This window comes from Strix aluco, chromosome 15 (genome assembly GCF_031877795.1).
Source record: "Strix aluco isolate bStrAlu1 chromosome 15, bStrAlu1.hap1, whole genome shotgun sequence".
Classification (NCBI taxonomy): Eukaryota; Metazoa; Chordata; class Aves; order Strigiformes; family Strigidae; genus Strix; species Strix aluco.
Window position 1 is genome coordinate 13,546,013 of NC_133945.1, and position 24,393 is coordinate 13,570,405.

Sequence of the window (24,393 nt, forward strand, 5' to 3'; positions counted from 1 at the left end):
CTTTTTCTTGTAATCATTTACACCGTTGTTGATTGTGTATAATTTGCACCTTAACCTAAAGCACTTTGTATCTTCTCTTTTCCCCCACTTTAACCATTTAAGTAGATCACAAATTCATCAAGATGAAGAGAAGTAGTTAAAACAATGTGTCTTTCTCTTCCACTCAGAAAGAATTTGGAAATGTTACAGTGATAGTTTTTGAAGAGAGAATATCATTTCACTGCTGATACCCACTGCAGGACAAAGATTATTTTTATTAATTTATCATTTATTTGTATATTTGTAATTATCAAAATGTTGTAGTTACACTTTTTTTTTTTTTTAAAAGGAAGTTGTTTATACTAATTACAGTAAATAAATTAAACCTTTGTAAGCTCCCGGATCTGTCCCTTCTCTCTCCCATTTCTCGTTCTTAATTACTTGTACCTTCTCCCTTCTGAAAATTTGTGGGTTGATGGCAAAAGTGGTTCTAATATCACATATCCTCAAGCCATATGAGTGTTATCTCCTTTTTGTTTCCATAGCTTGATTTTCCATATGTTCTCCTAGTGCTCTGGGTCATGACCACATGTCAAATGTGATGTGCTATGGTTGGTTCGGATGACAAAAATTTTCTGTCCTCAGTTTCCAGATCATGTTATACCCTTCCCCACTCTTTGTTCCTTAGAACCTTTCTCTGGATTTTCCCAGTAGCCGTCTTCGGCAGATCCCGAACAAATTCCACCTGGAAGGCAAAAATGCTCACTTTTAGCCAAATACATTCTGATTAATCTCCCAGGTGCAGGGAAAGACACACCTTTATTATGGCTGGTGTAAAAAGATAGGAAGCTGCACAGCTAGGGGCTGGGACAGTGACATTCCTTACTACACATTTTAGCTGACTGCACAGGCAGTACTTGCAGGGACAAGTACCATAATCCTGAAGAGATGAGTGCTTCAGCTGTCAGGACAGAGACTTATTGGTGTCTTTCCTGGTTGTAAGGGATGAATTCCAACCCCTCTGATGCCAGCAGGAACTTCCCTTTTGCTTTGGCTGAGTCTGAACAGAGCCCAAGGGAGGAACTGATAAGAGCTGAACGCCTTGCCCATTTGAGTTGCTGTGAAAACCCTAGTACTTCATGAAAGGAAGACTAGACCCTATAAAGATTAAGTTACATTACTATTTCCTCCCTTTGGGTTCCTTCTAGAACAAACAGTGAACGCAAGGCTACAGTTGTAACGGATTCTGTAATTTACTTTTATTTTTTTTTTAACTATGGTTGGAGTGTTTGCCAGAATACAGTTGAAAAGAAGCCAAGGCAGGACAAAAATGTCAATTTTTCATACAATTAGAAGACCTATCTTTTTTTGTGGTGTACCTACCTTCCTCGGATATTTGTAAGGTGCAGTCACCTTCTTGACATGTTGCTGAAGCTCATGAGTTAATTTTTCTGGATCGTGTGATACAAAAGCAGGAGCTAGAACAATGAAGGCTTTGACTACCTGTACCACAAAAGTTAAGGGACTCCATTAACTTCCAGATGTGGGAATAAAGGGATACATTTGTTGCCAAAACTGAGTATCAAAATTCAAAATACAAAAATTTGAGGTTTTTCTTTAATTTCCCTTTTCACTGGATGTTTATTACAGAATGTAATGTTATGAAGGATATATTCTGCAGCATAGGATTTTTTGCTATTTTTCCACTTTTTTTCCTTCTTAACTTTATACACTATTAAACCTTCAAAAAGTTGTAGAACAGAAAAAAAGACAACTGAAAATCTCACCCCAGGGCTCAAAGAAATGTTGCAAAGTTGAAAATTATAAAAAGAGAAATTAAGCACTCTGGATATCATTGCCACCGTGTGCTTAGTGAGAAAAAGAGAAATAATTTGAATTCTGTTTCTTAGACAAAAAATGCCACAGTAAATCACAGAAGCCAAACAGGGAAAGAATTCTGAAATTCTAAGATCTGTCAAGGTATGGTTTTAAAATTTTTTTAACCCATTTAATTTAAAAATCTGCAACATATTTAATTTCAAGAAAGCCTAGTGCACATACGGAACTTGATGCTTAGAATGAAGTCCATTTCTTTTTATATATTTTTTTGTTCTTTTTACCTCCCCTCTAATTGGATCAGGACTGCTGACAACAGCTGACTCTGAGACTGCAGGGTGTTGTATTAATGCACTTTCAACTTCAAATGGGCCAATACGATACCTAGGGGAAAATGCAGGTATGACAGCCGTAGCAAGCTAGCCATTCAATTGTCTTTCCAGATTGAATTTTAACAGGCAAATGAACAAATCTAAAAGCAACTGACTTACCCAGAAGAATTAATTATATCATCAACTCTTCCAACAAACCAGACATATCCTTCTTCATCCATAATCCCTCTGTCCCCAGTGACATAAAAATTTCCACACACAGAGGCAGCAGTTTTCTCTGGATTATCCTGACAACAATCAGACATTTCAAAAGTGTATCTGATTATTAGTGAAATGTAATGCATTTACTTTGCAGTAGTGCTAAATATGATCAAGACAATTTTTTAAGTTGTTCTCAAAATAAGTATGTTCAATTTTATGTCTTCAATTAAAAAAAGAGAGCTGCTTTAATTAGCAGTTTTGTGTATATGCAAGAGGTGGAAAAAAAGCACTTGTGTATATATGGATTCATATTCTAGGGGAAAAAAGCTGTGCTCTATCAAAATGCCCATCCATCACAGAAAATTACTAAAATGTGTAACTCACTGTCTTCAGAAAGATGATTTATCATTGCAGGGGGTTGCCACAATAACCTCCTGTCAATGTAAACTTTTTACCCCTAATCTTCAAGACCAAAACACAAATGAGATGACCTACAGGAAAAACTTTATTATCTACATTGATCTATTGGGTCTAGATTACCCAAGAAAAACACCTTGACAACAGAAGACATAATGAAAAATTGAAGTAATAGTACTGAACCAGAAGAAGTTTTTTATCACATAGTGAGCAATTATTCTGTGCAAGTTGTTGTTTGAGGATGCTACAAATACCCTAATATTATGGGGTTCAGAAGAAGGTTAAACACATACATAGGTTCCCCAAAGCTTATTCAACATGACAGTTCAAATGCAGTGGAGAATATATCTGCCTGATTCTAGTGTTTCTTAAGTATGTGCTACAACTCAGCACCACCACAGACGGAATACTAGCTTAGATGGACCTTTGACCTGAACCGAAATAGCCATTCTTCCAACACAGTTTTAAAGCCTGTTCTGCTTTCAGTAGGTAGAGCATTCCCATTTGAATAGTAATGTTAGATTATGTACACCACTGACACAAAGCCATACGATCATCTACACTTGAGGGTTCTGTGCTGTAGCTTGTCTTTGTGCTGTTGATCTTGTGCACATCATCTGTGTGACAGGCAACTGTACAAAGGTGTCTCTGACAACAGAAATATGTGCATGCTGGAATGTGTAAATTTTAAAGATTTAAAAGATCAATCTGTGGGTACCTCTGACAGTGGTATGAGGGAGTAAGATACTTGTGTTCTTTGGAAAGCCTCCCTGAGCTTCTGACATATTAGAGTAGCCTTTATGGGCCTCCTTCGTGAACACTTAACCAAGAATAGGAGTGGAATGGAAGGGAAAGGAGTGATGCGCTGAACATGAAGCCTATGCCAGCTGCCAGGGACAGGTCTGGAACAAGGTAATCCCTGGTTCATGTTGCATCTTGAAGCTATACTCTGCCAGTCAGTCTGTTCCTGGAATAGCAGAACGATGTACTGATCAGGCTCAAAGCCCTCAACCAACCTAGTGAGACCTCGTGAAGATCTTGGATGAAATTCTGCTCCTTGAATAAGCCAACAGAACTTTGCCCTGGGTCTCTCTTGAGCTTCTCAGCAGGCACAGACAGACCAATTCATACTTACCACGTACTCAGAGAACAGACAGAATGGTCGCGTCGGTTGAACTCGGACAGCAATGTTGCCTTCCACTCCCGCAGGCAGAATAGCCCCATGGTCATCTATGATCTGCAGAAAGGACGTATTGTTATTGCTTTGATTAGCTCAGTGAAGTATCTGTTATAGCATAGTGCAGGACAGAGAAGGGACAGAGACAGCATTCCCTTACTCTTGTACCCACAACTGCAGCTGAGCTCAGATGTGACATATCAACATACCTGCACATCATACGGGGGAACAGCTTTTCCCAATGAGCCAGGTTTAATTTCCATTCCTTTCATATTGGCACATATTGTCACCTGTATAATAGATAATTTTTTTTTTAATTTGTGCAACACCTTGTAGACTTTATTATTGTTTGCATTAGGCATGACACCTCTTCATGACTTCATTGTGACAAGGGCTGAATCAGGACTAAAGCACTGTGGTTCTCAAGCACATCAGAGAGGAGTTGAGAGGCATTTCAGATCAGCCCTGTGGAATGAGGTTGCCTGTACTCAGTCTGAGCCAGTTGGTTCTTCTGCAAACACTTGAATTTGCAAGACAGCAGATGTGAAATTATTACAGATCTTATTTCAATAATGGGACAATTAATTTGGGACCATATCAAGTGTAAGAGGAGAGAATGCCTGAAATCTGACTCTTAATAGTTTCATTAATGTTCACTTACAGAGAAGTCTGGGATGTGAACTGATTTAATATTTTTCATTAAAACCTTGGACAGGCCAAATTGGTACCCAGAGCAAATGATTTTTTAAAATGTTGCCTTTTAAGTAAAGATGATGAAGGGATCTACTAAGGTTATTTGATCTGAGGTAATCTCTGGTGTGGTTTTTGTTGCGGGGCTGAAGTCTGGAGTCATAGTACTTCCTTTAAACATTAAAATATGCAGCTAGTTGATTTTGGAACTATATAATCATAATTACATATAGCCTCTTTTTTAAAAAGTTCATTTAAATGATTCTCCCCTTTTCCATTGATTTATCAAGCACATTGTGCCTCTGGTATTATTACCTTTGAAAGGGCATACTGCAAGAATTAATGCAAACATACTGTTTCAGTCTGGCCATAACCTTCACAGATATCCAGCCCCGTCTGGATTTTCCACTTCGCCATCACTTCAGGATTGAGTGGTTCCCCTCCAGATAGACAGTGTTTCAGACTCATGAACTTGTAGCTTAAGAGGAATAGCAAATGAAATAATTTTCTTAATTCCTGAAAAGAGCAGTGAATGGCCTTAACTGAACAGCCTCCCTCAACTTTTGAAGTAAGCACGCCTGAAACTTCACAAGTTACTTTGGAAATTACAATAATCATCCTGTTACACAGTCCTGGATTGGACTCCTAGATTGCTCGTGTTACTACTGAGGATAACGTGGTTTATCTCTGTGTCACTGGATGTAGGTTTCTGGAAAATGAGTGAGCAAAGGTGTTTTCTTGGAAGAGCTGACAAGAAGGAGAAATCTGAACAAGAACATCAGATATTCATGGAAAGCTGAGTTATGTGCCAACATCCAAGATCAAATAAAACACCAAGAATTTTCTAGAGCAAAAGGAAGGCTGAATAGGAACACAGAGTCTGAGCTCTCTGCTAAACCAGGTTAACTTTTGTCAGGATGAAAGACCTATGTGAGAAGGATAAGTACCTTACTGAAGATGTGAAAACTCCTTACAAATCACACTGACTACTCATGAGCCGAGTATTTTACAGTGTAACAAACTGGTAGGAACAGCTGCCAAATAACTCTCAGCATGTGAAAGTCTAACTGCTCACATCATTCTCAAGTATATGGGAACAACTCCACAGGACTCCAGTAATTCCCTGATCCAGTGCTGTCTGAAACCTTGACTTACATTTAACTGTGAACTGTGTTCAGAAGAAGTGACAACTTAAAAAAAAAATCTCATTTGTTTCGTCTGTGCTGTCTTTTCAAAGACCCATTCCTGAAGCCTGAATGGCCTAAGGTGTTATTCTCATATTTCAGAACATAGCTTTCTTTCTGAGAGCAAATTGTGCTAATTAAATTTCCTTTAATTGAAAAAAATTAAGCAACATAAGGAACTAAGCAGTCAGAGCTGTCACAGCATTACATCCCAGCCTCTCTCTGCTACCCCTGCAACAGACAGATGTGCAATACCTGCTCAAATCATGTTGGACCAGCATGCGGTAAGCAGTGGGAGCTGTGCAAAAGGCAGTGATGGGATATCTTGAGAGAGTCTAGAAAAATAGAATTTTATCTTGTTGAAAAGAAAATGTAATGGGGAGTCTGACTCTGTAAACATGCATGTGATTAACACAACTTACATGCTCAACTGTCTGCCAAATGAAAACCATAAAAATGCAACATACATTCAACACAGAGAATGACTATGGATTAGTGACTATGAATCCTGACCTCAGAGTGGCTGTACCAGTCAGTGCCACTGCTGTAGAAAATACAGTACTTTCTGTCCAACAAAAATCACTCGTGTAAATGAATGACTACTGAGAGTAGTAGTTCCAATTAAGAGTGTTTTCTGCTTCCCAAGGTGACCGTGTCCCAGGCTCAAGACCAAGTGACAATAGTGAACTAGACCAAAGCTTTTCCAATTTTATTCTTGGGAAAGTCTGGGTCTCCTCTCCACACAAGAGGCCAACGTTGAGGAGAACAGGCCAGCTGACTGGTTTTGCAAAATGGCAGAGAGGAGGAATAGGCATTCCGACAACTAATTGAAAATTCAGGATAATGGGGCCCTGATTCAGCTCTATGCCATACTCTGATTACTGGCCCATGCTCACCCTGAGCCCAAAGTAGCTGGAAGTCTGTATCTGAAGTGAGCTTTAGGCTAAATACGGGATGAGACAGCAGTGATCCTGAATTCTTTTTATCCTGCATCTTTCACCACATCTCCTCTACACTGTAGCCATGTCACATGGCCTAACCAGGAAGGAAAACACTTGTTCCTCTAGCTTACTGGGCAGCAAAGGGAGGGATGAATGCTTGGGATGGAAGTACTATCCCTGCTGCTACAGGGTACCCATGCAGGGGAGCCCAGCTTGTTTGCTTCATTTATGCAAAATGGAAATAAAACTCACAGTATAAAATGATATGCTTACCTCTGCAATAACTGCTGGTTTGAACTGTGGCATATTGTGTACAAACACACATGATCCACAGATCCATGGTGCAAAAACACTGCTCCAAGCTGCTTTTACCCAGCCAGTATCGGAGGTATTCCACATTATATCTGAAGGAGTCAAGTTCATCCAGTGCCTGATGATAAAGCAGAGATGAAAAAAATGCTTCATAGGGTGTGAGAGACTCAGGCACATGTCTCAGCATAATTAAAGGAAAGGGCAGAAGGCTTCCATTAGAGATGCAGCATCAGCAAGTGGGGCTCTTTAGAAAGTTAAACATTTTCTTATTTCCCTTCACTCCATCCTGTTTAACATTTCCAGTGTTTGCTTTTTTCCTGAACAGTGCAAAACATCCTTGGCTTCAGTTGCAGATTCTGGATCTAGATGCAAGCAGATCATTTGGAGTAGGCTTTTCCCACCTTGTGGATTAGAGACATCAGCTAAATCACATCTTATTTCTCTAGGAAACTAACCAATTGCCTCTATGGACTCTATGCCACCAACTTCCAACTCAGAATGCCTTGGGAAATATATCCTTCGATCTTCATGAAATTTCTCACTCCTTGGGAAGCATGAATAAAAGATGATCAGTGAAAGCAAATCAGTACCAAGCCACAGATTCAAACCGAACTCTAACTTTTTAAGGTATAATGCTATGGTCCAGGGTTGCTTTGGTTCTCAAGGAAGGTTTACATAATACTAAAGCACTTGACTTTATCTGGTATTGCTATAAGGATGCTATCCTTATTGCTGGTCTGCAATCAGCCCCCTGAGCAACAGAACACTGTGTCTGATGATCTCAACCAAGTCTTCAAGATTTTGATAACGAGGGTTTCGCCATGAGAGGGGAAAGGTGAGGAGAAAACAAGATCCTACACCCATGAAATGCCTACATTTACTGGAGCTTTTATGGTCACATTTTCAATTTAGTTGCGATCCTGTCACTTATTCAGGACACTGGGAGCGACTGCAAGGTATACCTGCCACTGGTTGCAAATCCGATGCCATAACTGCTGTGGGACTGCACCACCATTTTTGGAGAGCCTGTACTTCCACTAGTAAAATAGATCAGCATTGGGTCTTCACTCCTTGTCTTGACACATTTATGGTCAGCAGATGTCACCCTTCAGAAGAAACAGTATATGACAGTTACTACACGTAGTTTTTCACAAAGGAAGCAGTGTTTTTTTAAGGTTTAGGAGACAAACAGGAAAATGGCCCCAAACTATACGACCTCACTAAATAGTTGCATCAGATACCACAGGTAAGAGTTAGAGAGCACATTTTGCTAGTCATGAGTGTGCTCTGTATGCCATAACTTCCAAGATGTGAGCACCTACAGTACATTCCAGTCACTTTGTCTACCACTATTTTGCAGGAGCACTCAAGGTTCTTGTTATGAACAGCAGGTAGATGCAAAACCAACTTCTGCCTCAACACATACTGTCTCCCAGTCTGAAGTCAATGGGGGCCACATTCAGGCTATTATGCCTTAGACATGAATTATACCATTTATGGTCAAGAGACTGATGAACAATTCTGATTGTCTTGTGCTACCAAGATAGTCAGGAGAAGAAATGACTGATGCCACGTTAGCTGAGTACCAAGAGCTGGCAGTGGGTATCTTCAAGGAATTCAAGAGACATTAGGCTGGGCTGTAGAAGACAAGCACAAAACACCTGCAAGATTAGTACTTCCTGTGCTTGTCTTGTGATCACAGTAGCAGCAGATAGCTTTTAAAAGCTGGCAGGCTGCTGAGTAAGGAGAAGCTGAAAGACCTGAATACAGCTTCCAAAAAGTGTACTGGAGGGATTTGTACTTAATGTAGTGATTACAGTGAGTTGGCAGAGGGATGCAAAAATGTAACTCATTTGTGTTTTGGAAATTAATCCCAAGACTCAGCAATGTCACCTTACTGATACAGCGTCCTTCACCTCATAGGGATGATGGTAATACTGCTTGATACTCACACAAAAAGTTCTTTGAGGTTCAGCCACCCATCTCTGCTCCCTTTGGCTACAATTAGTTTGCTTTTCAGAAACTGGCAGTCTGGCATGACAGATTCCACTGCAGGTGCCAGTGTATCATTGGTAATGATGCACTTGGCCTTTGAAGCCTGGAGTCGGTATAAGAGGTCTTTGGCTGTTAATTGGGATGTTCCTGGAATAAAGACAATTCCTGGAAAAAAGCAACAAGCAATTTAGAAAATCGACCATTTGTCTTTATTATGATCACAGGACATGACCCAAGCTGTAGAAAAGCTGAGCTACTTGCCAAAAACTTATTCTTTGAGAAACACGAGTCAAGTTTAACTCATGTTTGAAGGCAGAGCTTGGGTGGACTTGTGGCCTAGGAATGGCCTGGGATCATCTGGTTCTGAAAGACCTCCAAACCCTGCAACACTGATGTTCAGTTTTATGTCATCCATATTAAAGGTATCTAGATCATGAGTAAGATCTAGAGTATTTTTGAGCACTTTCTTCATGATTCGTAACTCAGGAAGGAAGTGTTGAGATTATCACCCCCTTAATTAAGTATATGAATAAGGCCAGCATTTGGATTATATTTACGTCTTGAATAAAGCCATTATTTATTTCAATAAGGAATTAATGCCTCTGATATGGAATAAACAGATTGAGGTCAGGTAGCTTACATACATTGCTCATCAACAAATCCCTCAAGCTTGGATTCATTCTGTAATGTGAACAAACGTAAGTTTGGATACCGAGTACAATGTGACTGAAATCGTATTTTGGGGGGGGGGAAAATCAATTTAGTGCATTTCTATAGCTCCTTTTTCCAAGGATTTCAACAGACTTGACCTACAGACCGATTTCAGTCTTCTTGCACCTTCAGAGGTGTCTACCAAATTTTACAATCGGGAAACTGAGGCACTGAGATACTGAATGATGCTCCCACATCTAAGTCCAGAAAATCTTGGATATGATAAAATTGGATTCCTTGAGTCTTAACCCCATTTACAACCTGCAAGAATCACAGAGTTTAAAAGTGGGACAAAAATACTTGATCATGTCCCTGTTGGTGTGCTGAATTATTCCATCATGGGTGTTTAGCTGTCTAAAAATGCAATAGGTCAAATTCTTCCTAAGAATTTGCAAAACTGTAACAGCAGATCAAAAAAATATTGTATTGAATTATTAATCAGTCTAGTCATGTAACTAACTGCATTAAAACTGGCAACACTGATAATGTATCTGGTCAAATCTGGCCTTAGACTGTAACCATTCAACCTTCACTGGCTTCAACTGAGGATGCCGTTTAACTGGACCATGTCTGTTCAGCACCTAGTACAATGTTGCTTTGGTTCCTGAGTGGGTGCTGCCACGCTCCTTCTATGCAAAAGCTGAATTGTACAGGGCACAGCACCATATTCCTGCTTACGTTCTTCTCAAATTAATTTAGCCTATTTTTTTGTATCTTCTATTTATTTTCTTTCTACATCCAAGAGATCATTAAGGTCACTCACCTGTTCGCATACAGGCTACATTCAGTAGCCACCATTCAGGAATACGAGGCAGAACTGCTATAACTCTGTCTCCTCTCTGCAAACCACATGCCTCAGAAAGTATATTAGCTGCTTTCCTAGACAGAAATCCCAGCTCTTCAAAGCTCCACTTCACCTCCTCTCCCTCATCATTTACCCACCAAAAAGCTGGATTTGCTGGTCGTCTTCCATCCTAGAATGCAACAGAAGATACTAAAATAAGAAGTCAAACCATAAAAAGTTAAATTTCAGTCCAAAATAACTCCAGAGCAAGCAAATCATCCCTGGCAACTAATCTCTTAAAGTGATACATATATTTCTGACAAAGAAAATAAAATAGTGCACTCTACTCTGCAACTAATACTATCCAGTATTCATCAGGAAAATTCATTTGTATCATCTGAGATTTGTTCCAAGACTATGAAGTAAAAGAAAAATACTACCTTTTCCAGTTGCAACCACTCATCTAAGACATCACTTGCAAAGTTGAAATATTCCGGCAGTTCCTTTTTACACTGGTTTATAGAGTCATAATACGAAATAATCTGTGATGTAAGAAGTCTGTTGCATCCATGGAAAAATCTGCAAGGTGACCTGAGAATCCGCAAACACTGAGGTATCCATGATTTAATAACTGTTCTCATGATAAACAATGTCTTATCAAACAGTGGGGAAAAAAAAAATCAGATGAACACCCACAGGAATCAGTCATCTGAAATGAAAGAAAATACATTTTAAAACAGCCAGGTATTGGATGCTGTCTAGTTTGTGATGTTGGATAAATTAATGCAAACCAGCTTGAATAAATAGGTTGTTTGCGCTGCTCCTTGTTCTCCCCATTATTTTACGTGATTCTTAAACTGTGTTCCTCCTTTTCTGGCAAAGAAATTGTGCAATGTTTTTTCATTATAATCTTTGTCCTCTACTTTTTCAGTTGATGAATGAATCTTTTATCTCACCTCTAAACTTTCACTTGTGAGTCCTTTTCTAAATATCTATCTCTTGATTCCTGTAAATTTTATAGTTTACTTTGCCTGCTTACAGAAATAAAATGCCACTAGTGTTTTGAGGACTCTGTAATTATGCTATGTCTTAAATATACACTAGATGGCGATTCACACTGAACTTAAGCACCAACAAAAGTGATGAATCTCTGACTTATTTCCTTGTGAGTTCTATTTTCATTGGGGGCATGGAATAAACACAAAATAAACACTAGGCCAGCAAAGGCGAAATGCCAAAGACTTCCATTTGCTTTGCACTTTAGCTGAAGTGTGCAACCTTGAAAAAGTTACATGTAAAACAAACTTGCAAAGAAAAGTCCAGCATTTCCACTTTCTCCTAGTACATACAGGTACACGTGGCAGAGGCAGAATGGACGATACTGCAGTTATTTAAAGCCCAGCCTTGGAAGTCAAGAAAACTGGATCTTTACTCATAGATGCAGAATCTTCTGATAAACTTGTCTGGAGTGTAATCAAGTCCTTAAGAATCAACCCTACACATTAAATCTAAAGGAATCTTTCCCTCAATTCAATAGAGCCAGATTTGCTTTTAAACCTTTGAGTTACAACTTTCTCCTTATTTAATAGCCAACAGTACATACCTATCTCACAGGCATACTATGCAGTTACTTTCACCTTTGCATTATGTATTGCAAGTGTAGATGTAGTGACAGCTTGAAGTGTTCAATGCCAATAAATAACAGTAACTGACATCACTCTAAAATCACTGTATCTGTGAGGCAAAATAGAGAAATGCAAACAGAAGGTGCTCACATGTGAGGCATGTGTCAATGGCTCTCGACCACACGATTTCCAGGGTGTGAGTGGTAACAAAGCAAAAGGCCCAAGAATTTTATTTATCCTGCATCCTACACTTCCTGCTGACTGGTCTGTGACTTCTGCAGAAGGCAGATTTTCCATAGCTCTCAAACTGTAAAGTTCAAAATGAAAGAGCCAGAACTAGTTAGCACTGTTGAAGAAATGTTCAGAAATGTGACCTAATCTGCTGTATGCCTAAAAGAAAACATTGTACTTCACCAATTTTCTACTCAGTTCTGCTAAATCCCACTCCTTTCCTAATTGCAAATCTGTCCTGGCAGGACTGACTGCTGTACGATCCTCCTCTTACTGCAGTTTCCTTCCAGGACATAGAGGTTAGAAGCCCTTTCCAAAATGGTGCCTATTTCCTCGTAGGAGGTTTCCAGGATGGATTTGAGTTGACTGCTATTGGTTTCAGTGGCAGACAGGGGAAAAACCAGCTCTTTAAGCAAATGGTTTTGTCATCCTACCTGTGCTCTGGGAGCCTTAGGCTGCATTCTGAGCTTACAACAGGCCTTGTTAGTTTTTCCCTATACTTCTGAAAGATGCATTTTAACCCTCCTAGTATGTTACTTGAAAGACATCTTTGGAAAAGAACCTGCTATGAAGCGAAAAAGACCACAAAGTCAAACAGGAGACTCTTATCTTTCTGCTTTTTTTTTCTTCAGTACCTGATTGCTGCATCTGTATTTACGTGTGATCTTATCTTGCAAGCAGCCTGAATACACAGCTCCCTCTGATTTCATTAGGCACCCTGTATGAGTGCTAATAGAACACATCTCAAGGTGCATTACAACCCAAAGCCTTTGAGTCTGATAGGAGAGTTCACTTGAAACCCAGCCCCACTCACATCAGGCATGAAAACAACCTAAATTGAAGCAATATGCCACCCAAGATCCTTCACCCCCAAGAAAATGGAGGTTACCACATCAACCATCATTATGAACACTCGTTCCTTTTAGCAGTACCCTCCTGATACCAGATTTTTCATCTGTGAAAGTGAAGCAGCACTTACCGCTCCTCAAGAGGAAGGAAGAGTCATTCTTGGAGGGACCCACCTGTCCTCAAGTCAGGTGTGTCCTTGTCTATGCCAACGAAACAACCACCAGAATACCTGGTCCCCTCTTGAGAGGCTACAGCTTTAGGTGTGCAGTTCACAAATTTCAGCACAGTTTAAGGGACAAAGATGATTCTGCTACAATCACAGACTGGCAGATATTTACAGAAATAACCATTTCTTAGTAAACGGTGCCTTCTTAATCTTTCTGTAAGATATTTCTTAAAATGTTCTGAAAAGGCTAGGTAGGGAGGCCTCATAGTTCACAGACACAGTTGATAGATATCCTAAGGATGAAAAAGTATATTTGGTCCCTTCAGTTTACTATACAGATATTAACTGCATGAAATTGTGCTACCACGGAAAACCAATGGCAAAATCTCGTTTAACCCACAGAGTAGTAACTTACTTGAGATAAGTAAGATACTTGGCACTTAAGGAGAGGTGGGAGCCTCACAGACAAGGCACTGAAGAAACACAGACATTAAAATTACATATGAAAAGCAATGAGAGTTTCTCCCATTCAGTATGCTCTGAATCAGATCCGTAAGTAGCTCCAGAAGTGCAACAGACAACCAAATATTAAGCAGAGGAGCAGCCCTCAAATACTGTCCCAGGTACCTCACTGTTTTGTCTGCAGCTCTGTGCTGGGTAACGGTGACAAGAGCAGGCTGTCTAATGAGAGAAGTGCACTATGAACCAACTGGTGCTTCTGCAGGCAAGTATTTCCTCCTGTGTTCTCTCACCCTCTCCCCAGGGTTCTGATTATTTACTGAAACAGTAAACCCACCTTCCCTACAGACACTTTTTTTTCCAAATGCTGCTAAAGATGGGGAAGTAATTAACTATATTAATCTTTCAGTGGAAATGTGCAGTTGGCTCCACTGGTGGTAGACTCTCTTATCAACCTTATCAGCCTCTTGGTTTGGCTGATACAACAGCAGCCATTTGAGCAGCAAACCCTGCTGCTTAGTGCTCCTTTGCTTCCTTCTTTCTCAGTAACTGCACAAAGGCGGGACAAGATGAAGACACATCGGTTTTTCCTTCTGCCATTACTGTTTCTCACAGGCTTCCTGGCAGCAGACAGCATAAGTCCAAATGAAACAAAGCCAAAGAAAGCCAAACTCCCCAAAATAAAAAAGGAGAACAATGTACTCTTGCTGAAAAAGAGCAACTTTGACAGAGCATTGAAGGAAACTAAGTATCTGCTGGTGGAGTTCTGTGAGTATCAATTTCCACTGTCTCTTACCCTGATGGCTCTTCAGAGCATGACTGATGCTGGGGCACTCGGGTATGCTTGTTTTACTGTTGCTTTGTCCTCCAGTAGTCCTTGTTTGTTTTGGTTTTCTCCATGTATCTATTTCTGACTGTAGCTACAGTAATTTATTCCTTCTTGGGGTGGTTAAATACCAGTCTGCTACATAAGACGGATACTGTGAGTAAGATGGGTCCTCACACAGTGCTGAGTTGGCATTCTCTGCTTCCACTGCCTAATTTTGCCAGTATGTATTTCACAGCAGTGATGGGTGAAAATCTAGGCATTAAAAACAAAACAAAAAAAAAAAAACAAAACAGAGAGGGCTTTTCTTCCTCTTTTATTTTCATCAGCACTTTGTATGAGGTTTTTGCCGGATGGTATCTCTCCTCTGTGAGTGTTTGGGCTTCAGGGAATGTCTTTTTACAACATTTTGGTGTCTGTAATTGCATTATATTGGACTCTTCTCTGAAATTAGCACTTGATTAGGTGGAGGTCGGTTTGTGGTTTTTCTATTAGGGTCATGTTCATTCCTCATGGGGAGGGAACTAGTGGGGCCTTCGGAGTAACTTTATTAGAAGGTCTGACCATCTGAGCCTTACAGAAAGTAAATCACAAAAGCAAAAGCCAAAAGGTATATTCTCATGATGTTACCCATCTAAAAGTTCAGCTGCTGCATAATTTCCCACTCCACAGACATGAAGCTGTATTCATAGCAGTTTGCGGGTAGCAGAAACTCTTCAATCTGCATAAGACAACAAAAACTTTGTCTCTGTTGCTTGGGCTTGACCTTGCTTCACTGCGCCATACTCACTGAGCTCAGTGCACACATCCACTTAGCCTTAAATTATACAAACACCTTGCAAACTAGCACTCCTTTGGAGGCAGGCATTAGAGACAGGCACAAGATGAAAACCCCAATCTATTCCATATTTGAAAGGGATAGCTGAAATTAAGGCGATATTCTAACTTTGCAGATGTGCATGTAAATTGTTCTTGTGCCTCACTACCAAACCTGGATGATGATGATGATAATAATAATAATTAGAGTAGTAGTAGTGTAGGTCAATCTGAAAACACTTGTATTCTTCCAACAACAAAACCTAAAATACACTAACAGATTAATGAAACTAAAAATATATTTGAATCATACCAAACATTTCATTAACCCTGAACCAATGTTATGAAACTTTAAATGTTTTTAAAACTTTCAGAATAATCACATTAGAAATTTCTTTAAAACTTTAAGACTTTTAAACAATTTTGAAAGTGTTGAAATTTAGCAAGATTCTATTTTTTAATTGTGGAGGGTCTAAAGCTATTTGACAAATTCAGTCTGCAGTTGTGAACTGTTTTGATCTCTCTGAAGATCCATTATTGTGGTGAAAAAATAATTCATCAGAAGAACTTTGGTCAAGCTCTATTCTCAGCTTTGTAAGAGCTGATTCAAAGCACAGAACCTAAATGTCCAGGTCAGAGAAGAGTTTGCAGCCAAACCTCCTTAGCACTGGAAGAGCTGATCAACAATGAGATACTGCAACACACTTCAGAATTTCGACCTAATACTGAATGGAAAGAAGACATGTGAAAAGTTTCATAAAGAGACAAGAGATGAAGAAAGAATTGTTCAGAATACAGTAGCCCAGGGACTTGGACACTCAAAGGATGTGGGAGATCTAAATCAGGCTTTCTTCCCTCTACTTCAGAGCAGAGTCTTAGACCTCTTTCTCTGATATCCCACCACCCTCACAACTAGCTTTCTTCAGAAGGGAAGGACAAACATACTCTTCCATTCCACGCTGCATCTTCCAAAAAAGTCAAAGATGAAACACTGTTCCCCAACCACACCTTGCTCCAGTGATCCTTACTGCCTTCTGGTTTGGATTCAAGGTCACCGTGTCTATCTGAAGGGCTTACTGAAAACTCATGGATTGCCTTTCCACCAGTCCCTGCAGAGAATTATGGAATTATTTACAAGACTAACGAGCTCCACAGCCCAGATACATTATATAGAAATCACTGGTCTCAATCTCAATAGCTCCCTTTGGAGACACGCCACTGAACTGCCTCTGGGGCACTGAAAAACTATCCTGCAGTGAGGCACTGCCCCAGGCTGTAGGAAACCTGAGTCCACAATGCTGAACCAGCTGGTGCATTTGATATAATCATTTGCATTGCCACAGCACAAAGAGATTAAAGACGGGACATGCACATGCACCTGCACAGAGAAGCCATAAAGCCCTAATATTTTATGTCCTACTCCTTAAAACAGGCTATCTAAAGAAACAATCTATGTGAACATGGAACTATTAAGGGAACTTAGATAATGAGATACAAAGCAATATTCCCCAGATCACACAGGAAATCTGTGGGGCTGCCAGGAATTAGCTTCAGAAATCCAGAATGAATGCAAGACCTGAGACCTTTCTCTTCTCGACCCATTCTCAATCAAAGAGACACAATCAGAGAATGGGAAGGAATCCCACACTTCCCTGAAAGTGGGATTTGTTCTGGTGCTGTACCAACATAGAGAAAAGTCTGAGCTCCAAGCTTTGATTCAACACTCTAGGATCTGCCTTGGGCCTATCTATTATGAGAAAACCCTAATGCTTTCCCTGTTGCATACCATTATCTACTTACCTGTCCCACAATATTTATCAGGAGAGGCCTGCTTTAATGTCTTCTGCCCAGTGACTCCCAACTCCTCCTAATGCCCTTCAGTTCCACCCTCACAGTGTCCCTTGCCTGCCTTATTTCAGGCAAGGTTTACTATAAAAACATACGCTGGCTTTCTGCCAAGCTGTATCAGGCTACCCTCCGGAGCTGAGCAAAGTACACAGGGCAAGTACCCAGCACGGACACAAAGCAATGACCCAGAAAACCCGCGCTCTTCTGCAACAAAAAAGTAGCTGAAGGGGCAGCATTAAAGAGGGTGAGGAAGGACACAGGAACAGAGGTTCTGGCTTCTTGTTTTTTAGGAAGACACAGAGAACAATGTCTGAAAACAATGCAAGCAGCACACAGCACCGTGCCTACTCTCTCATGGACGCAAGCCCTGCTGCCTGCCTGGCTGAGTTACGTGCCCTGCATGTGCTAGGAGCACCTCATCTCAACACTCAATTGAAAGTGCTCTTCTGATGCAGTCTGTGGCATCTCCCCATCCACGCTAAACTGATCTAAATACCACACAAATGCCTATTAGCACAGGCAATATAAAGCAATTGCCACCAACAGAAGGTAGATCTTCCACCAGTGTTGCTTGCATGGGAGAATATTACTGTTTACACTACACATTAGCTGAATATAAGTCCCTGTGTTGACTTTCATTGCAGGATATAGTTGCTTTAAAAAAAAAAAAACCACAACAAAAAAAAAACCAAAACCAAAAATCCCAAGCACTCTAAGAAATATCATCATCACAGGGAAAATAAACTTTGTACACCTATAAACACAAACACTAAAAGCACTGCTGCACACCACTGCAAACTGTAACCAGCTGAAGTCATGTATTAACTTCCTCGAGTTTTCCCAGGGACAGCAACTGTCTGAACGCAGTAAAGAGCATCTCCTATTTAATTTCTCATCAAAAGTCTTTCATAAACCTTTCCAATTTTCTGTTGTCAGAATGGTTTCCACAGGACTTTGTAACTGTCCCATATTTATCCATGCAAGAACAGTCTTCAGATCCTCCAAACAGTACAGTGAATACCATTCATGTTTAAGGCTTTCTGAGGCCAGAGAGGCAGAAACAGCCCACAATATGCTCCAGCCCAGGGGCAAAATATAGTGCATCAGCCCATATCAGCAACTGACCATACTGTGACTGAGAGGAGACATGTTATATGTACCCAACTACACTGTTTCTGTAAAGAAGCGGTATTAAACTGTTCTTTATTTTCACTGGCAATATAATGGGTTTAAACACAGCAGACATCAGAGGCAGGGATAAAGATGACCATTTATCTGGAAGGCTAATGATACACTGGATCATGCCTAGGGGGGCTCTGGTATCTCCATTCATGGCAATATTTAAAGCCAGATTAGTCAAACAGCTTTCAAGATTGCTTTAGACATGGTTTAACTTCCCTTAGGCCAGACCAACCAACTCCCCAAGTCCCTTACAGCTCTAGTTCTGAAAGCCTTTAACTTGGCTAGTGGCATATTCTGGGAAACAAAATGGGTGCAGAGCACATGTTAATGCCACTTTCTCCTGCCTATCAGAAGAATTCAGGAAAAGGCCCAGACCCAAGAGAATGTTTGACTCCCCAGATCTCTGAGAATAACTGCTCCTGTCCTTTCCAGTGAAAAGTTTTCAGTTCCTAGATAAACATGGGGATAACCTAAGGACAAGCACACAGTGGTGCGGACCTTATGCTGCTGCTTTGTGTGCCAAGTGCAATCTCATTTATGAAAAAGTGATGTTTACCTTTTCTAGCAGTACATTTGTATATCCAGTGAGGCACTGGGTCAGCTGTAGGATTCCTGTAGCCTGTGACTGACAAACTATGCTGAGATAACGACATTTAATAGGCAAGATAAGGGTTATCCGTAAAGACCAATACCTCCTTTTCAAGGCACAAAAACTGAAGGTGATGTTATTGAAAAAAAAACAAGAAATTGATGTCTATGTATATATAGTTCATAAAAAGGGGGATTTCTAGAAAGCAGAGAGGGCATGACTGATCTTAAATCAATTATATAGATCAGATGGTCAGCTCACTTACAAAGCCAACATCCAAAGCATACTCACTCCTGTGCTAAGAACTCATTTCAGCATACAGCAGTCTCCTCACCACAGGAGGTGAATGCAAACAGTTCAAAACTACCCAGAATAGGTATTCTTACAACTAAGATTCCTGCAGGAATCTAGTGCAGTTTGAAAGATAGTGGAATGTGGGTATGAAAGATAGTGGAATGTTGGTACCTCATTCCTGTAGGTTTCATCAGAAATCTGTGTCAGTCTTTTGGGAGTTAATCTTCTGAAAAGAGTCACTTAAATTATTTGCAAACTGTGTCTATAAAAGTGAGCAGGACAGTGGAAACACAGGTACAAGAGTCACTAGATGATGTTCTAGTTGCCTGCTGCACAGACTTACTGATTAGCATGAGTCCCTTATGTAGGTATCTCTTACACATGCCGATTTTATTGAATGCTTTGAATAAGGATCCAAACTGTAGAATAATCCTCAAGTATCCAAACTGTAGAATAAACCTCGATGTTTGCATAGCAGAAGATCTCAAGTGAACTGCAAACATCAGTTTAAAAGTACAGAGGTCAGCACAGGAGATTATGGGCTGTATCTCACTGTAGAAGAGAACGGGAGAATTCAAGGTCACACAAGAAAGTTTGCAACTGCAGCAAGATTAACATCCTTCCACTCTGATATGTTAAATATGAATCCATCCTTCATCTCAAGAGTCTTCTACAGAGAAAATTATATATCTGTAGTGAAACTGTAAAAGCAGCCTATGCAGAAGCTGAAAAGTAGGACTGCTAAAATGACTTTCTGACTATGCCAGACAGTAACAGCTAGAAAATCAGTATTTAGCATGACAACAGGCATATTCACAATGACTGCAGCAATGACTAGACCATCAATACAGACTGCAGAATGAAATTGGAGGCCACCAGCAATTAGCTAAAGAAGGAGGAACAAGCTCAACTGTTATCAAAAAGGAAAGAAAGAGTAGAAATTGAAGAGGACACTGCATGGGTGCTTCTAACTCTCCTAGTTCTGTGACCTTCTTTAATTCTTCCCATATGTGAGACAAAGAGCTGAATTGTTCTCAGACACTGGATAATTTATTTTCAGGATCTTCTGTACCCATGATCAAATGGTGGCAATCTGTTAAGATGTTCCTTTGGAGGTTCACATCTGTTTTGAAAAGGACACTTCACAAAACAGCGATGACACAGGGTGGGAGGAAATTCAGTAATACTTTCAAAAGACAGGTTGAAACCACTATCTAGGGAAAAAAATTAAAAATCTTAACAAGCCCTTAAATCATCCTCCTTCTTATTTACAACACAACTAAAACTACTGATAATGAAGACATTCTCCTGTAGTTAATACAATGCTGTTCCCGAGCTGATGGCCTTTGAAAGGCCTCTGCCTTCTGGCAGTTGTGGCACAGCACACTGGTTTACATGGTGTCCCACCACCCCCACGTCTTCTCTGGTGACCTTGCCACCAACTCTGTTACCTCCCATCCGTGTCTGTCCTTGTACTCTGCTGGTGCTCATCTCTCCTTGAGTATGAAGTCTGTGATGCTGTGTTAGCTTCAGCAGCTGCTTCCTCACGACAATGCCTGAAGTGATCAGTGTCAATAAAAATCTAAAACAGAGGAAGCGAAACAAAACTCAAGAAAAGGCTCCAAATAAAAGGAGTGATGATTTCCTGCAACACTCAAGCAACTTGAAAAATAAAGCACCTGGGAGGCAAACAGAGAATGAGTGGAATGAAAAGGAATTGATGGAAAGCTGAAGAGGAGTCTAATCACTCAGGAAAGCAGGGGAAAGGTGTGTGATGGATGTTTCCACATGCTTTCGGGGTAGTCAAGGAAACAATTTTTATCTGTCTGATGAAGAAAGCTGTTCACTCACTGAACTCTGGTCTTGCAGTTATCAGGTTAATGCTACTCAGATTTCTCCTGGTCTCTGAGTGCAGTCATTACTTTTGGAGTCATGCACTTTTCCCAGCTCCAGCCAGGAGCTACTAACTCTACCAACTCTCATTACCTAAGCATGCTAGATACATTACTAGTTACCTTCAACTCTGCCTATTCAGGTCATTCAGTGGTAAGAGATCATTCTTAAAATATCTGTTCGGAATTGAAATATTTCAGAGAAAAATGGATCCTAAAGACACCCAGACAATCTACATACATGTCTAATGCCCACAAAGCTTATTATTCCCCTGTATATTTGGGAAACCTCTATGTGACTTCAGCTTCTGTGTCTGGACTTCATCAACAATTTCTTCTGTCCCTTCCCAAGAGAGTCCCATTTCACTGTGCAATAAGCATTTGATCTTCCAAATTCCCCATTGTGGTAAAACAGCTGTGCAACCTTAGGTAATTAGGAAAGAGTCATTATATTGAAATTGCCCCGGTGTAAAACACTGCCTTGAGTTAGCTAGAAGGTGCTGGATCCCTAATTATGATGTGGCTTCCTGCTCCTTATTCCAACAGCACTCTGTCCAGAGCCACACATATTTCCTCTTGCAAAGCCCAATAACTCAGTCTAACTGTTCTGAGCTAACCCTGCCACATGCAGCCATTGTGTATCAGCACTCTTAAATTGCATAGCAAGTACTCCATGTTTTATTTAGAAGTCCACCTATCTTTACAATCATTTTAAGCAAAGGTATTTCATAAAGGCTCAATACACAGTGTTCCTAGAAGCAGCAGTATTTTTATAGGGTAGACATGCTATTTCTTATGTCAACTGGTCAGAACTTCTAATAGATATGGTTTTCTGCAGTTACCTCTAAGAGCATATCGAGACAACTGGAGATACTACTCCAACTGATTTTGTGCTAGGAGATAACACATTACAAACTTGTTGGGGAAAAGGTTTCTAAGACCATTTTTATAATTCAGAAAAAGGCAATTGGAAGTTAGGATAAAATCTCTTTGAAAATCTCTCTGTAAAATCAAAATAAATTTGTTTGATGAAACAGTAATTTTACAGGCAATTAGAACAATCTACTCTGGACTGATGCCTTAAGGCTCATTTACTTTATTGAAAGAAGCACCTTCTATTCATCACCATAGTATCTGAGCGCCCCCTGAATAGACATTAAGTTTTGTTCTACTAACAAGAACACCCTTTGGCATGTTAGCAGCTGGAGCAGCTGTTTCAGTGCCACGGTTTCTGTGAGCCTAAGCCAAGATGGGTTTATATGTGACAGAATTTGGAAGGGTCTATCATGTTAATATTTTGAGAAAATAACATCATTTAATGTTACTCTTCACACTCCCTACTGTAGCAGTTAGGTGGAAGAAAATGATTGATGGTTGGGATTCAGAGCAAGGATAATGATGAATAATGCAAGAAATGTAACTCAGCACTGAGTTAGAGTAGTGTTTTTATCTTTCATTTATAGAACTCATACATAAATGTTCATTCACTTTTTGGTTATAATTACGTAGGGCAATGTCTTCACCAGGTAGGATATAGAGAAGTGCAGCTGTAATTTTGTGAAAGAACCAAAGAAAGTTACATTGTCAGATTTATGCTGATTTATGTAGATTTACACGTGTGTGCGTGCTTGTTTAAGTATATCTGTATATATGTAAGCATATACAAACACACACATACATATACACACAAAATACACATAATGTATGAAACCAAGATTAATTGGATGTTTTTCATCTGTTCCTATTTGAAAGTGTATTGATGAAACTAAAAATTTTCTGTGTAGAATCTAAAAAAAAGCTTTTGCTCTTTATAATAAAAGGAATTTAACAAGATAGGGTATCTCAATTTTATCAAGAGAGACAAATTCATTTTCTTTTCCACCCAAGTTGCAAAACTGTAAAGCTCCAGGCCTTTACCTCTTATTTGAATACAGAGCAGCCGATGTGTGACTAGTTTCTTTTTCTTGTCCTTTTTCCATGTTAACATAATTTACAGCTCCAGGGCCCAGATAGGATGGCTCTTCTCCTTCCTCCAAACACACAACTGTCGTTTGAGCTAGAGAAGGGCTGACACACAGCACAGCATGCAGAAACACATCACCAGTCTCTAAAAGACCATACTCTGTTGCTCTCCTTCCTCCGTATCTTGTTTGGAAAAGTAGTTTCTGCATTACAAAGGTCTGCCTCAGTGAAGTGCTTACAATTCTTATTAATTAGATTTAGATTTAATAAGATTAATATTTATATTAAGAATGTTTATTAATTTAGATTAATATTTATATTTAATAATATTTTTAAATGCTTATTAATTCATATGATTTCTTATTAATGAGTCCTAATGTGAGTAATATCTAACTCTACTCTTGACCTCCCTTTAACTCATACCTAGCATAGTCAGTCAGTCAAACTACTTAATTCCAAGTAATTTCTTCCCAACAGAAGACTATTGCAATCTTACTAGTTGTTCACTGTGACTAGTCCGAGGACATGTGGAGTGGTGGAAAAGTCAGCATTAATACAAAGAAGTAAAAAGTAAAGATAATTTCCCATTTATTTCTGAATCATAAAAGACCTTATTCAACCCTTTAAGCTACTACTTGACACAACAACCTCCACTGGAAAGCTTCACGCTGCGGCCTATGTAACCCATTTGCTTTTGATTGACTCTTTCCAGATGTTTCTCTATCTCAATCATCTCAGAATTTGTCTGAGGAATTTGCTGAGGCTGCACGACAGCTTAAAAAAGAAGCTCCGAGAATCCAATTTGGCAAAATTGATGTCACACACCAACATGATTTGAGAAAAGAATTTAATATTCGAGAGTTTCCTACTGTGAAATTTTTTGTGGATGGCAGCAGGGAAGATCCCATAGACTGCAAAGGTAAACTGTCTTATTCACTGATACGATAATGATATGTAGTGGCAGGATATACCCATCTATTATGCTGCTGAGAAGAAAAATATAGAGGATCAGATGAAGAATATGTAAGGTAGCAAACTGGTTTTGCCCATGGTTTTAAATATACAATTACCTCTGTACCAATACAAGAACTTAGA

At 39.7% G+C, this 24,393-nt stretch overlaps 2 protein-coding genes across 5 annotated transcripts in view; one reads left to right on the top strand and one right to left on the bottom strand.

Moving 5' to 3' along the window:
• Positions 1–247: 247 nt before the first annotated feature.
• LOC141930328 (acyl-coenzyme A synthetase ACSM4, mitochondrial-like) lies at positions 248–20,987 on the bottom strand. Of its 4 annotated transcripts, none has more exons than XM_074841016.1 (15): positions 20,896–20,987; positions 14,686–14,970; positions 11,000–11,268; positions 10,539–10,749; positions 9,022–9,229; positions 8,032–8,175; positions 7,031–7,187; positions 6,072–6,151; positions 4,987–5,110; positions 4,152–4,232; positions 3,901–4,002; positions 2,307–2,434; positions 2,100–2,199; positions 1,363–1,482; positions 248–724 (listed from the first exon to the last, which is right to left on the bottom strand). In XM_074841016.1, the coding sequence occupies exons 3-15, from the start codon at positions 11,198–11,200 to the stop codon at positions 638–640; spliced, it is 1,743 nt and encodes a 580-aa protein (XP_074697117.1). In that variant the 5' UTR covers positions 11,201–11,268; positions 14,686–14,970; positions 20,896–20,987; the 3' UTR covers positions 248–637. The 4 variants fall into 4 exon arrangements, with proteins under 4 accessions (XP_074697117.1, XP_074697116.1, XP_074697119.1 ...); XM_074841015.1 differs by lacking the exon at positions 20,896–20,987 and adding an exon at positions 17,332–17,410; XM_074841018.1 differs by lacking the exon at positions 14,686–14,970 and having other exon boundaries at positions 20,896–20,944.
• Positions 12,352–24,393, top strand: part of PDILT (protein disulfide isomerase like, testis expressed) — a 29,743-nt gene continuing 17,701 nt past the window's right edge. The window contains 5 exon segments of the mRNA XM_074840381.1: positions 12,352–12,380; positions 14,155–14,243; positions 14,246–14,305; positions 14,436–14,657; positions 24,011–24,217. Of these exon segments, the coding sequence (XP_074696482.1) occupies positions 12,352–12,380; positions 14,155–14,243; positions 14,246–14,305; positions 14,436–14,657; positions 24,011–24,217 (607 nt within the window).